Source organism: Alosa sapidissima, chromosome 8, assembly GCF_018492685.1.
Source record: "Alosa sapidissima isolate fAloSap1 chromosome 8, fAloSap1.pri, whole genome shotgun sequence".
In the NCBI taxonomy this organism is placed as follows: Eukaryota; Metazoa; Chordata; class Actinopteri; order Clupeiformes; family Clupeidae; genus Alosa; species Alosa sapidissima.
In genome coordinates this window covers 30,160,053-30,175,235 of record NC_055964.1, presented here as the reverse complement: position 1 = coordinate 30,175,235, position 15,183 = coordinate 30,160,053, and the positions used below count along the sequence as shown (strand labels likewise).

Genomic DNA, 15,183 nt, shown 5'->3' with positions numbered 1-15,183 from the left:
AGAAATTAAATGGTACGAGAAACGATCTACATAGCGCACCAGACCGCGATGTCTTCAAGGGTTGAATGAAGGGAGTTTGCAAAAATTAGTGTATTTTTCAAGTCAATAAACATTCTTAATTTTCGAATGTCTTTGTCAGGGAACATCTGACTTTTAAAAACCATAGGCCTGGTAGTCGCTCAGACAAGGAGTTATAAGATAAAGGCAATACCATTTGTGTCACCTAATGCAGTTCAGTGAATTAGCAAGATACCATCAGAAGGCAACAATCATAAAGCACAGTGCGCGCGCGCTCTCTCCCCTGCGCATGAATCTGTCTGCGTGTTGTAGGCTAGATTTGCGTGAGTTCTTTCTATCTGCTTACTTTTGTGAGTTGCGACCACCTAGGCTATGTTATAGACGTTCTATGAGGTACCAGTGTTTAGCTGCGTCACAAAACAATAAGCTTTGTCAGACTACTTTTAAAATGATATTCAGGGCTATATACATTTTAAACATTCGGGGCTGAAGACCCGACAAAGCCTTGCGTTAATTCTTCAGATGGGAAGTGTCAGGAATTTTCATATAGAGACGCTCTCATTGGTGGTTAGTATATGAAGTAGGGAATTGACAGCAACATATCCAATCACATTATGAGAGATGCTGAATTTAACATAAACTGCAATGTTTGATTTTAAATTAATGTAAATTTAGCCGGGACTGTAAGCTGTCACACGTGGGTGCTCGATGTTTTCAGTGGGTGCCCGAGAGACGGAGCATCCACGGTATCGGCGCCTATGACAAGCGTATCTCGCGGTTGCATCCATTACAAACAAACATGCAATGTGAACGTCTGGGATTGGGAAGAGCACTAAATGCTCTACTGAATAAGCATGAAGTCAAACCTTTAAATGAAAAACACTCTTTAATAATCAAAAAAATAAACCGCTAATGAAGTAAACTTGTGACCATCAAAAATCGTTTATCGCCTGTAACTCCGTGATAACAGGACGTAACAGGAAGGCATTTGGCTGAGCAACGGAGGTTAATATGCTTTATATTTTGTCCAAATGATGTCTGTCTATCATCGTTGCACTCGGAGAAAACCAGAATGTTTAATTTGTCCTGCGTTTCTTCTACGGCTGCAAACGGAATTCACTCACAGTTAACCAAATATTTCTTTATTAGGGCAGGCATATTTCTGGCTATTAAACTATTTCTAAACCAGTCTGCTAAAGTTTGTAGTGAAGTCTGTGTAGGGTTTTCCAGACTCCATTTCTTTTTACGAGACACCCTGCTCACTTGAGCCATCTACCGGTTGTTTGGGTTGTTGCAGCGTCACACTGGGAAAATACAAATTAAAGTCGCGTGATACCGCGTGATCCCACGCGCGGACCGCGAGTGAAGCTGGCCAAGTCGAAGCACTGCCCACTGTACGCAGGCACACACACAAGCACGCACACACACACACACACACACATAAACATAAACATGTACACGCACACATGCACACTAGAATTTCTCAGAATTATGAACAGGCAAGATGGGGGTGGGGTTGTATAAAATTAATTTTACATGTGAAATCTATGAACTAATCATGTTTTGGTACTTGTTGTCTAGCAGATACCAGTGAGAATTGAGTGTGGATAATGCAATTTAGTGAGAATCATATAGGCCTTTCAGCGTGATTTATTTTTGTGGAAAAAATGTGCTGGACTGGGCGGCAGTCATATTTTGTACCGCTCTGCGGTACATCTAGTTAATTGAGATGATGATCCCACTGTGACAATCTCATACCGTTGCAGCTTTACATCACACACACACACAACAAACAGCCCACACACACACACACTCACACACACACACACTCATTTTCACAGTGTGACTGGATGGATTGGTGTCTCACCCAGAGAAAAGTCTATGACTTGCGTCCGCTAGTCATTGTCTGTTTATCTATCTGTCTCTCATACAACCACACACATACACACTGGGATAGAGAGACATACCATGTGTCTTATCCATGTGGCAGCCACTCCTCCTGATGATAATACAGGAAACCAAAAGTGACCTTTCACACTGCTGTCTCCTCTCTTGCTCAGTGTGGTCAGGATGAGACATGGCGGACGCCTCAGTTGTCTAGATCTGCTAAAGGATCCAGTCACCATTCCATGTGGACACATGTATTGTTTGGTCTGCATTAAAGGCTGCTGGGATCAGGAGGATGGTAAAGGCATCTACAGCTGCCCCCAGTGCAGACAGACATTTAGGCCAAGACCTGCTGTCAGTAAAAACAGTCTAATTGCTGAGATGGTGGAGGACTTTAGGAAGACTGGACTCCAGGCTGCTGCTCCTGCTCACTGTTCTGCTGGACCTGGAGATGTGAAGTGTGACCTCTGCACTGGGAGAAAACTCAAAGCTGTCAAATCCTGCCTGGTTTGTCTGTTGTCTTACTGTGAAACTCACCTCAAAGCTCACAATGACCTCAATCCTGGGAGAAAACACTCAGTGATTGATGCCACAGGCCAGCTGGAGGAAAGAATCTGCTCTGAACATCAGAAGGTGCTTGAAATATTTTGTCGGACTGATCAGAGTTGTATCTGCTACCTGTGTACGATGGATGAACATAGAGGCCATGACACAGTCACAGCTGCGTCAGAATGGAAAAACAAAAAGGTAAGTAAGTTACTGGAGCTACACTTTTTGATATGACATTTGATTTGAAAGGTCTGATACACATAAGGTGTCTTGAAGTCTACAGATTTTTTACAACATCTCCTTCTCAGTAGAGAAGGCATGAACCAGGAAATCATAGCAGGTGCAAAGTGCAACATGTATAAATTCTGTCAAACATTGACATACTGTAGCAGCATCGATGGAATACCATACCGCACAAAAGGTTCAATGTTTTTTCAGGCTCTGAGCCAGCTTGACTTGTGTTTAATGCACAATGTCAGAGCTCCTACTGAAAACAAATGAATAGAGCATAGCACTGCTCTCAGATGCTTTCTGTTACAGTTGCTGTTCAAATGCACTTCCTGTTAATCAGATGCACTATGTATATTGTCCTTGTAATGATTCTATATTGTTTTTTTATAATTCCATTTTATGTACTTTGCTTTTTAAACTGTTTTTAATATTGCCCCTTATTTTTTTTATTTACTATTATTTGCTTTTGTTCATGCAAAGCACATTGAATTACCCATGTGTATTAGATATGCAATATAAATGAACTTGCCTTAAGTATGTCTGCCTTTTTATCAACAGAAGCAAGATCAAGGATCAACAGATCAAGGTGAGTCCTGACCAGAGAATTAATTAACCAGAAAAATAATTGATTAAGGTTTCAGCTCTCTAATATAATGTATAATTGTTATGGCAGCTGTGTTGATGTGCTATTACCAGATCACAGGTATAAAGTTATTTTGTGTCAACAAACTCCTTTTTTCATCCCATTGCTTAATGATAGTCATGATGAATTATGATGAATAATTGGCACACATCCAAAGAAAACTATTAGTATAGTAGTAGTGTTCTATTAAATATTACTAAGTACAATACATAGTCTGTGATATTAATGCTGAATCGTGGGGAGTGAGAAGAGTCTATTAGCAGTAATACATTGTAATTCCACCCTCAGGCCAGACTGTGCCCAGTGAGTAAGTGTGCCACTGCTGTTATCTCTACAGCACACAAAGACCCACTGACACCATGAAACACTTTCAGCTTCACCTCCCTCTGTGTGTCTCCTGCCCTCCTCTTTGTGTGTCTCCTAACAGAGCTCTGCACAGACAGCAGTGGAGGACAGTGAGAGGATCTTTACTGAGATGATCCGCTCCATTGAGAGAAGGCGCTCTGAGGTGACAGAGCTGATCAGAGCTCAGGAGAAGGCTGAGGTGAGTCGGGCTGAAGGACTCCTGAAGAAACTGGAGCAGGAGATTGCTGAGCTGAAGAGGAGAGATGCTGAGCTGGAGCAGCTTTCACACACTGAGGATCACATCCATTTCCTCAAGGTGACATCATTAATTTAAATTAAATGCGTTTCCTGAATCTGAAATAACATAATAATTAGATGTACTGCATAGCGATATAAAATATGATGCTCAATCCTGCAGTCTTTGTGTGTGTGTGTGTGTGGAGGGTGGGGTTTCAATTTGTAAACATCTCCTAGCGGTTCAGGACATCTCAGCTGAAGATGGTGGTGATTAAAGAGCCATGTTTTTGCATTTTCATTTTTACTGGGGAGTGCAACATCACAAATGAGTTATGGGCTAGGTTGATGTGGGCCCTTGAGACTAACATACCACAAACATTTTGTTATCTCGGGTGCAACGGGGTGGGTAGTTATTAAACGAAAAACTGCATTTTTTGGCTTTCGGGGGTCCAGCACAGGGAGGTAGTGGCCCCTGGGGACCAAACGCTTCTTTTCCGTGAAAGTATTTGGGGCTACATGCCCAGCAAGATTCATGTGCCTCAGTGTTTTGGTGTCCCAGGAATCATTGACCACAAATTCTGAGACTCTAGAGGCGGTCATTGGTCATAATAACATAACAGTTTCTACTGTATGACAGAGAGAATTCAGTTGATATATCTTTCTGTGCAAAGACATTGGTGTGTAAAAATAACTGTACAGTATGTGTGCTGTGTAATGTGTGTATAATGTGTGATAAGGATTGTATTGCTTTACATGGAGTAGGTATAGTATGTAACATGCACACATACTTAAACACATGAATGTACAATAACCAACACACTAAACAGACTGATTTAACCAAAATCAGATTTACCGGTAACTGATTTAACCCAAATCAGATTTAACTGATTTAACCCATTATGTCTGCAGCCTTTGGGGAAACAGCCCTGACTCTCACCTATGAGTATAAGTATATATACTTTTTTGATCCCGTGAGGGAAATTTGGTCTCTGCATTTAACCCAATCGGTGAATTAGCAAAACACAAACAGCACACAGTGAGGTGAAGCACACACTAATCCCGGCGCAGTGAGCTGCCTGCTACAACAGCGGCGCTCGGGGAGCAGTGAGGGGTTAGGTGCCTTGCTCAAGGGCACTTCAGCCGTGGCCCACTGGTCGGGGTTCGAACCAGCAACCCTCCGGTTACAAGTCCAGAGTGCTAACCAGTGGGCCACCTGACTCCAACCTTGTGGTTCTCTCTGCAGAATGTTGTGTCAGTCACTGCTGCTGACTGTTGCTGACTCTTTTGAGGCTGTGAAGGAGTCTCTGCAGTGAAGGTGCAGCTGGAGGAGAAACTGGATGGCATCTTCAAGCAGGAAGTAGCCAAGATATATGCAGCAGGTTGGACAATCATCTAGAATGGACACACAACCATGCACTACTTTTACAAGACATTGTTATGTCCGAATTGTTATGGATTCATTTTGACTGTATTTTCTGTCTCTCAACAGTGGCACATATCCAGATCATCCAGTCTTTAGAATGTGAGTCTGTCATTAAGATACATTCCATTCTACAGCTAAAATATAACTTCCTTTCAGAGCTAACAGGCCTGTCACGAATGCCAAAAGGAAACATTTCCGGGGGAAAAAATATGTGAAGATAATACAGTACATGCAAAGCGAGATGTGTGTTGGTTTGTTCTGTTGATTCTGGGTGAATGAGTGTCTATGTGTTGGTTCCCAGAGACTGATCCTGAACTCCCAGTCAGAAGAACAAACAGTAAGGAGAGACTGCCACCATACATTAAGTCTTTAATGACTGATTCTAACAGCCTCTAAGGCTTTACATTTGGGCTCTAGTAAAGGAATGATAGTTTCACTGAATCTTTTCATCTTTCAAATATTTTCTCAGCTGCCAAAACTTGAGCGCAAAAAAAGAGGCATGGGGGTGTTGCTGGTCTCTAAGAAGCTAAGGTCCTTTATATATTATGGCTAAATTTGCAGTAAGAGGCATGAAGTAAGACTTTTATGAAGGATTTAGGAGAAAAAAACAAACACACTAGATCTTTGAATTCATCTATAACAACAGAAAAAGGCAAAAGCTTGTGGAGATCAGAGATGGGGTTAGAATTCAGCTTTAACAAACAGTAACCTTAAAATGCACTCCAAATCAGATTGCATTCATTACTTCTGCAGTTGCCTTGTGATAATGAACTGATTGTGGTGAGTTAGAACTGAATGTCCTCTAAACATGCCTTTACCCTCCTAATGAAGATGATGGACTCGTAGTAGAATAGTGGAATATCCATCTTTACTTGTCAATGGGAGGTTTTTAGGCCCTTAAAGGTGCCATGTGTAATGTTCGGCAAAAAAATCAATTCATACTCCACATTCCATAAAAGATGGGGGCAGTATACCTCGAGAAAGTGAGTTGGTGTACCCTAGAGTAACAACCAAGACACGTGTATTGCAGTTTGGCTGGCAGTTATGTTGCCCGCATACCGCCTCCCATGGCCGAAACTGGTATAATGACACCTGTCGGGCTGTGGCTAGTAATTTAGCATGCTAATTCAGGTTGATATCTCTGCAGCACTATACCTTGTCATTTTTTTAATGACATCATCACCCTTATTTCTTCTCATTCTTTTGATGCGTGTAGCTCATTTTTTGGATATTTTTACCTCAATTCTTACACATGGCACCTTTAAGATTTAAACAGCTGGGGACTTACTTATTGTATAGACATTCATATAGACAATGTATAGACATTCATATGCAAAGTGCAGCCTTTTCTCCTTTTCTGTTATAAGTTATAAGTTGTTACAGGTACAGTACAGTATATGAGTTGTTTGGTCCAGCACTCTGAGAAACTACAAAAATAACTAGACTGCATTTCCGGCGGGAACTGCAAAAGTGTGCTTGCCCTGGTCCGGTCACCAACGTGAGCAGACAGTGACATACGCTATGCTGAACCTGGCTTGACCCAATGCGGTTCGTTGGATTTTACCTGTGGCCTGCCTTCGAATTTAGCTTCTATGACTAAAATCAAATCAATAAAATAAAACAACAGCAGTGATTGGCTGCAAAAAGAAATAATATCACACGTCTTGCACCTCTCAAACTGGGCTATCAGGTAACCTAGAGAAAAATGTGAAATTATGAAATATGACTAAGGCATTAAAATGCTGCTTGTTTGTCAGGATACTTTTTCACTGATTTATTTTAAAAATATGAGCTATGAGTATGAATGTTATATATTCCATCCCCTAATTCTGTTTTACTGGTTTATTTGACAAATAATCTATATGGATTTGCTCTATAAAGACCTTATGTCTGTTTGGGATTGTTTTGAGAGCCTATTGATGTATCTCAGAATAAAGGAATGTCCACAACATTTTTGTGTGTGTGAATGTATTTTACTTAACTCATTGAATGTAGCTGGATACTCATGAATGCATGTCTCTAATAGCCACAATAGGAGTAATTTTAGCAACACCGTATTTTGTGTGGCCCATAACGACCCAGTGGATCATGAAAATGTGCCAAAATTCACATTCCTTGCTTGTTGTTGGTACATTAATCCCATTCAGATTGCCACTTATCTGAGATGTAAGAGTTCAGTATAGGTTTAAGGTCTGGGGCAGGGATTTGACATTCTGTGACTTCTTCATTGAGGGCTTGCTCAGCAGCACTGTCCGCTTTCTCATTTCCCCTCAGACCAACATGGCCTGGGACCCAGCAAAAAACTACACTCAAGTTCTGGTTCTTTAGACATTCTAGATGATCAAGCTCAGCTTTGGTTGTACTTTTTGCGTGACATTAAAGCCTACTGGAAATATTATTAATTGCAATTTCATTGAATGCAATTTACTTTTACGATTAAATAAAATTAATTTATCCCTCTCACCCATAGTTTTCTATTTATTTACAAATGTACATAGGCCTACTGTAATTACATTTATACATAGTTATTCTACTGATCTTTATACTATTCATCCTGCACATAGACTTATCATGACCGCCGCGCAGCGAAGCGGCGGTCATATAGGTTTAGTCAGATTTTTTTTTTTTTTTTTTTTTTCTTTTTCGCATGCCCAAATTTCCGTCAATGAGTCCCGGGACACTGAAAGACCGGGGTACACGAAACTTGGTGGGCATGTAACCCCACATGGATAGCATGGAACCATCGTTTTTCGTTTTGATCTGTAGCCCCCCCCGCTGGACTGGACCCCCCGAAAGGAGGGTAGGGTAGACACAGTTTTCTGTGAATATCTCGAAAACCTTAGGGTTTAGGAGGACCTTTTTTTTTTTTGTATGTTGATCTCAAGGGGCCATGTCAACCCATTCCATAACCACTCATTTCATGTATAGCGCCACCTAGTTAAACATAAAAAAGTAAAAATGAGGTGTTGTAATTGAAGGTATCTGTGACCTAACATAGTCAAAACGGCACGAAATTGGAAGTGTAGGATCATTATGACACCCTCTGTATGCACGCCAAGTTTTGTGGAATTCCGTTCATGGGGGGCCACACAATAAATTAATTTATGTTACTATACACCAACTGGCCTGTAGGTGGCCGGAGACAGTTTTCTGTGAATATCTCGAGAACCGTAGGGCCTAGGAGGTCCACCTTTTTTATGTATGTTGGTCTTAAGGAGGCATGTCAACCCATCCCATTACCAGTTATTTCATGTATAGCGCCACCTAGTTAAAAATGAAAAAGCAAAAAATTAGGTGTTTTCATCACAATATCTCTGGCTGACAAGGTCAAAACTGCACGAAATTAAAAGTGTAGGATCATTATGACACCCTCCGAATGCATGCCAAGTTTTGTGTACTTTGGTTCATGGGGGGCCTTACAATAAAATAATTTATGTGTACATTTAGTGACGTACACCAACAAGGATTCCCGGGACACTGAAAGACCGGGGTACACAAAACTTGGTGGGCATGTACCCCCACATGGATAGCATGGAACCGTAATTTTTCGTTTTGATCTGTAGCCCCCCGGCTGGACTGGACCCCCCGAAAGGAGGGTAGGGCAGACACAGTTCTCTGTGAATATCTTGAGAACTGTAGGGCCTAGGATGACCATTTTTTTCCGTATGTTTGCCTCCAGGGGTCATGTTAACCAATTTCATGTGGACACATGTGCACAAACAGATACACACACACACACACACACACATAAATTCACAATAATCATACGTATGACACATACTCACACAGTAGACATATGTACGCTTGCATGCACAGGCATACACATACGCACGCACGCACACGCACACACACACACACACACACACACATAACATAAACATAACAAAAACAATCAAGAATTTCTCAGAATTATGAACAGGCAAGATGGAGGTGGGATTGTATAAAAAGAATTTCACATGTGAAATCTATGAACTAATCATGTTTTGATACTGGTTGTCTAGCAGATACCAGTGAGAATTGAGTGTGTTTCAGCGTGATTTCTTTTTGTGGAAAAAATGTGCTGGACTGGGCGGCGGTCATATTTTGTACCGCTCTGCGGTACATCTAGTTGATTAAGGTTTCAGCTCTCTAATATAATTTATAATTGTTGTAGCAGCTGGGTTGATGTGCTATTACCAGATCACAGGAATAAAGTTATTTTATCACAACAAACTCCCTTTTTTATCCCATTGCTTAATGAGTCCTGATGAATTATGATGAATAATGGGCACACATCCAAAGCAAACTATTAGTATAGTAGTAGTGTTCTATTACATATTAATAAGTACAGTACATAATGTAATATTAATGCTGAATCGTGGGGAGTGAGAAGAGTCTATTAGCAGTAATACATTGTAATTCCACCCTCGGGCCAGACTGTGCCCAGTGAGTAACTGTGCCAGTAATTTCCAACATCATACAATCCTCGTTGGAACATACTAATTAAATTGACATATACATCATAATTAAATTGTCTGTTTTCAGTTGAATGTTCTTGCATTCAATCAGTGCCAAAGCTCTGCAATATTGCATTCAGTGCCAAAAGTCTGCAATATGTAACCTTGGATATGCATTAGATCAGACGTCTTCAACATTTCTCAGACCAAGAACACCTATTAGAAACACAAGGGAGGGACCCTCTTGTATTACATCAAATTACGTTGCTTACTAAATCCGACCAACTATATTATATAGGACAACTTATTTTACATGAGACAGCAATGGTGTATACGATGCTAATCCATTAAAATATCAATTTTGCACAGAGATCATATATCTATAGATCAGATTTAATTGTTTCTATCCAGTCATCTCTCTCTCTCTCTCTCTCTCTCTCTCTCTCTCTCTCGAAGAATTTTCAATCAGTCAGCCCTCAACCTCAGTCTGAAGACTCATTCAGCACCTCTGTCAGCCAAAGCTTGTCTTTTGAGGCTGTGAAGGGATCTGTCTCCACACTGAAGGGGCAGCTGGAGGATTTCTTCAAGCAGGAAGTCATGAAGATCTCTGCAGCAGGTCGGTTACATTCATTAGAAAAGGAGAAAAGGTTACATAAAATGAAGTTTTTTGCCAAGTGCAGCCTTTTCTCACAGTCTCTTAGAAGTTATAAGTTGTTACAGGTCTATGAGTTGTTCGGTCAAGCACTCTGAGAAACTAAAAAAATAATTGATTGAAGCCAAGCGACTCACAAATGCATATTTGTACCCAGATAGTTTTGGTAATTCAATGCGTAATATACCAACTTAATGACTCATTTTCTCTGCATTTAGTTGGGTTGAGGAATTGATTAAAATGGTTCCATTGCATTCAAATCACAGACTGTATATATACTATATATTCAGTCTATGATTCAAATGAATCAATAAGCTGACACTCCAGAGAGTGTCCAGAGAGACTCACAGTGAACTAACTATAGGAACTACTGAAGCAACTTTGGGTTAGGTGCCCTGCTCAGAGGCACAATGGTGGCAGCCCCTGGGATTAAACTCACAACCTTTAGGTGTTCCATTTGTAAGCCCAGATCTCAAACCACTAATGCATTTCTTCTTTATGAGTGTCTGATGTCCAGGCTGTTTTTACTGAGCCAGTAACCAGGGAGGAGTTCTTAAAGTGGAAGTTGGTCTGGTCTACATACACTGAGACAAACATGTACACACAGTCATTCATTCAAGTATTTGTGGAATCGCAAACACACGCATGCAAACGCACGCGCACACACACACACACAGTCACTGCTCCACTCTCCTCCCGCCCACAAAACACATCTTCACTGTTATCACTCTCAGTTCTACCAGAAAGACTCAGTAGACAGAATAGAATCAGTTAACGATTTAATTAGTAAAGGAACGGCTTGGATGCAAGCATGATAGAGTCCTCAATAGGTAACAGTCTTTGGCGTAGGCCCCGTCTCAGATCCGTCCAGCGATGAGCGGATCTCGTCTCCTGCCGATGGATGAAGGCAGGGGCGGGGAGCCTACCCCCCACGACGAGACGGGGACCAACTGGTGGCGGTGGCTGAAGGAAGATGTGGTAGGTAGACCATGCCCGATGGACGTGGACTGCTGGCAGAGGTGGCTGGAGGGGAGGTGGAGGGGACGTCAAAGTCAGCGTACTGAGAAGCAGAAGCAGTGTTAGGTGGTACATATTTAAAGAGCCCACTGAATTCCTATAGGCTAGCGCTGATTGAATGAGTGAATGATCAGATTGCAGGGCTTTCCCGAAAGTAGGCAAAGCTAAGATTGGCTCCGTGTAAGCATGGGAGGAGTAAGCTACACTACGAGTCTTCCTAGTAGAACTTTCGCTGAAGCTATCATTACTCTGCTTGCAATAGTAAGTCCCTTCACCATACTTGCAGTACACTGCACCCCCCCTCTCCCCTACATACACAGCACATTATTTCATCAGGAAGCTTTTCCAACACACATCCCCAACATACTTACAGCACACTGCCCCCCCCCCCCCCCCCCCAATACACAGCACATTGTCTCATGAGGAAGCTTTTTTCCAACACACATATTGCACACTGCCCTCTCCCCACATACACAACACACACACTAAGACCCCTGGCAGTTGGGTTAGCCCCTTGAGCCGTGGATCTGCCCAAGGTTTCTTCCTTGGTAAGGGAGTGTTTCCTTGCCCCTGTTGCTCTTGGGTGCTCCTTGTTGGTGCCCCCCCCCCCCCCCCCCCCATCCTAATCCTCCCCCACCTCTCTTATGCAGCCCTTGCCACTTAATCTACTAAACCCCTCTTCTACTGCTTTTTTTACCCCCCCCCCCCCCCCCCCCCCCCCCCCCCATTAATGCACAAATAGGCTGACACCAGACATAATTTCACTGCATTTCTTACTTCCAGTAACTATATGCATGTGACAATAAACTTCCTTGTATCCTTTTACACACACACACACACACACACACAAATGCTAGTCTAAGTGTGTCTTCTCTCTTCTCCTCCATCAGACTCCTGTCACTTCACACTGGATCCCAACACAGCACACAGACACCTCCATCTGTCTGAGGGGAACAGGAGGGTGGAGTGGAGAGATGAGCTCCAGTCATATCCTGATCATCCAGAAAGATTTGATGGGTGGCTGCAGGTGCTGTGTAGAGAGAGTGTGTCTGGACGCTGCTACTGGGAGGTGGAGTGGAGTGGGTGGGTTTGTATAGAATTTCCCCTTGGGTGGGTATGTATCTATGTATCTATCTGTCTATCTATCTATCTATCAATCAAAAGCATCAGCAGGAAAGGTGATGAGTGTTGGTTTGGACGTAATGATCAGTCCTGGATGCTTCTCCAGCTCCTATTTCAGGCACAATAATAAAGACACTAATCTCCCTCTAGTGGCCAGCTCCAGAATAGGAGTGTATGTGGATGACAGGGCAGGGACTCTGGCCTTCTACAGCATCTCTGACACAATGACCCTCCTGCACAGAGTCCAGACCACATTAACTCACACACTCTACCCTGGGTTTAGATGTTACTTTACTGGACCATCAGTGAAGCTGTTGTGATCCCAGACCATATAGGCCCAATCCCCCACACTCTACCCTGGGTTTTATATAGTATGTACTAGATCATCAGTGAAGCTGTTGTGACTCACACCATATACAGCAGGACAGAAATGTAAAGACCCCAGACACATATAGATAGATGCTGTTATCACATCCACACAAACACCCATAAACACATCCAATCTCATCACACATATAAGCCACGACCACTCACATTCACTCACACACTCTGCCCTGGGTTCAGACCCGCATCTGGATCATCAGTGAAGACGCTGTGACCCACACCACATACAGCAGTATAGAAATGTAAAGATAGATGCTGCTATCACATCCACACACCCACACACACACACACACACACACACACACACACACACACACACACACATAAACACATCCCTTCTCATCACCACACATACAGTATAAGCCACCACTCACACAATGGTGCAGTTGCCTCTCAGCTGCCTGAGATTCTCTGTTCTTGATGAAAACAAAAGAGCAAAACCACTCCCTCATCTCTGGACCCCAGCAGATATTACAGCATCTGCACCTCTGCTGGAACAAACATCAGCACACCACACATAAACTATTGGGTAGGAAATGTGTTGAGCCCAGTGTTTCACCCCCTCTGATCCTCTCCCACAATCCATCTCCTCTCCCTCCTGCTCCCCCTAACCCTCCTTCCCCTCCCCCAGGTGTTCAGGCGTTTAGTCCCTCTGTGATTGGACACATGTCTGATGGAAAAAAAAAAATTAACAATTTCCTCTATATGTAGTCCTGTGATTGTGATATGTATTGGGGTTTATTGTTAAATTCACATAACTAAATAAATACATGAAAAAAATCACACAGATCACTTTTTTACAAGTTGTTGAATTTACTGAATTTGCTTATCATAGGACATGGGAAATCACAACAAGAAAGATCATATGAATATATAAGAATACAATACATTCCTCTTGAAAACAATCAATTTTGCATGCAAGTCTATGAGAAAGAAAAATCAGAGAATGTAGCCTTGGTAATGTACCCTACCGTCTCTATAGAATGTTGTCAATCAGAACACTCCATCTGACTCTGAACTCAGAATGTTGAACTCATCTCTTTCTGTGGAAGAGCAAAGACTCACCCTGAGTGCTGCATGTGTGCAATGAAGCTGATGTGTGTGTCTAAACGTATGTGATGATGGTGGCAGGGGTAGACGTGTAGGTGATAATATGAAAATAAATGACATATCCCCCACATACATCATTTATCTTGTATGGCAGATTTCATTCATAAACTCTTTTGGGAAAGTAACTTTCTAGCAAATGTTATATTTTCTAAAGGGCATCCATATGTATTTAGGCTAGGACCTTATGTGTTCTTGATATTTTAACCTAAACTGCATTGCTTAATGGCCCATTCCCAGTAGGCATCCAGGGAGGCATATCTCCAGTGGGTAAAAAAAGGTGTACAGGGCATCCTACATGCGCCCAAGCGAGCCACTGTTGTGTAGCATTGAATGCTGTCTGTCCACACTGAATCCGTTAAATAATCTCTTCTATTCGCATCATATTTCTCATTCAAAATAGCAGAGCAACACGAGCAACAGAAATAACAGAGACGGTTGCATCACGCTACACTGCAGCACGTGTGTTTCACGTGAGCACATTAAACTAAACTTTAGATTTTATTTTGCTCATGTCCCCTTAGGGGCTCCATACATTTAAATCCCCTATAATCCTTTATTTAAAAAAATTAACCCTTTCAGCCTCACAGAGACACATACATTTAAAGAAAGCATAAAACATATCCTTATAGCATATGAAAGGAATGGTCTACATTTGAATGCATTACACTTTTAGTCAGATTTAACTAATTGCATTTACATTGACATCTATTCTTACAGCAATAGAACAGAATAAAGGGCAGTTTCCGAGGCGTACATTCTGCTAAAAGTGGATAAAAGTGTCTGCTAAATATCAGTCAAATTTAACGTTGGTCTTTGTTTACACTTGTTTTAACGCTGTCCACTTATGATGAGATGACCAAACACACATTTTAAAAATGAAAACAAAGTAAAAGGGGTCCGAGTGTGGAGAGGTGAGGTGCAGGTGCAGCACTTCCACCAGTGGCCTACAGGGGGCAGCAGTCGCACTGACACTCTGTCTCCACATGGTGGCAGTACAGATCCATGGATTGTTGGTTAGTACATTCTCCTTATCTCATTCTCTCTCTCTCTCTCTCTCTCTCTTGCACACATGTGCGCACACACACACACACACACACACACACACACACACACACACAGCAGCAGACGG

The 15,183-nt window shown here is 42.1% G+C and overlaps 3 protein-coding genes and 1 pseudogene across 5 annotated transcripts in view; 3 read left to right on the top strand and 1 right to left on the bottom strand.

The window, feature by feature from the left end:
* The window catches only part of LOC121714945 (tripartite motif-containing protein 16-like), a 1,397,702-nt gene that overhangs the window by 436,106 nt on the left and 946,413 nt on the right, over positions 1 to 15,183 (bottom strand). The window lies entirely within an intron of this gene.
* The window catches only part of LOC121714956 (tripartite motif-containing protein 16-like), a 964,796-nt gene that overhangs the window by 923,223 nt on the left and 26,390 nt on the right, over positions 1 to 15,183 (top strand). The gene's annotated exons all lie outside the window — the stretch shown is intronic.
* On the top strand, positions 2,078 to 3,920 carry LOC121714974 (E3 ubiquitin/ISG15 ligase TRIM25-like). Of its 2 annotated transcripts, XM_042100247.1 has the most exons (4): positions 2,078 to 2,652; positions 3,244 to 3,271; positions 3,617 to 3,635; positions 3,756 to 3,920. In XM_042100247.1, the coding sequence occupies exons 1-4, from the start codon at positions 2,089 to 2,091 to the stop codon at positions 3,805 to 3,807; spliced, it is 663 nt and encodes a 220-aa protein (XP_041956181.1). In that variant the 5' UTR covers positions 2,078 to 2,088; the 3' UTR covers positions 3,808 to 3,920. The 2 variants fall into 2 exon arrangements, with proteins under 2 accessions (XP_041956181.1, XP_041956182.1); XM_042100248.1 differs by lacking the exon at positions 3,617 to 3,635.
* On the top strand, positions 5,199 to 13,045 carry LOC121714981 (annotated as a pseudogene).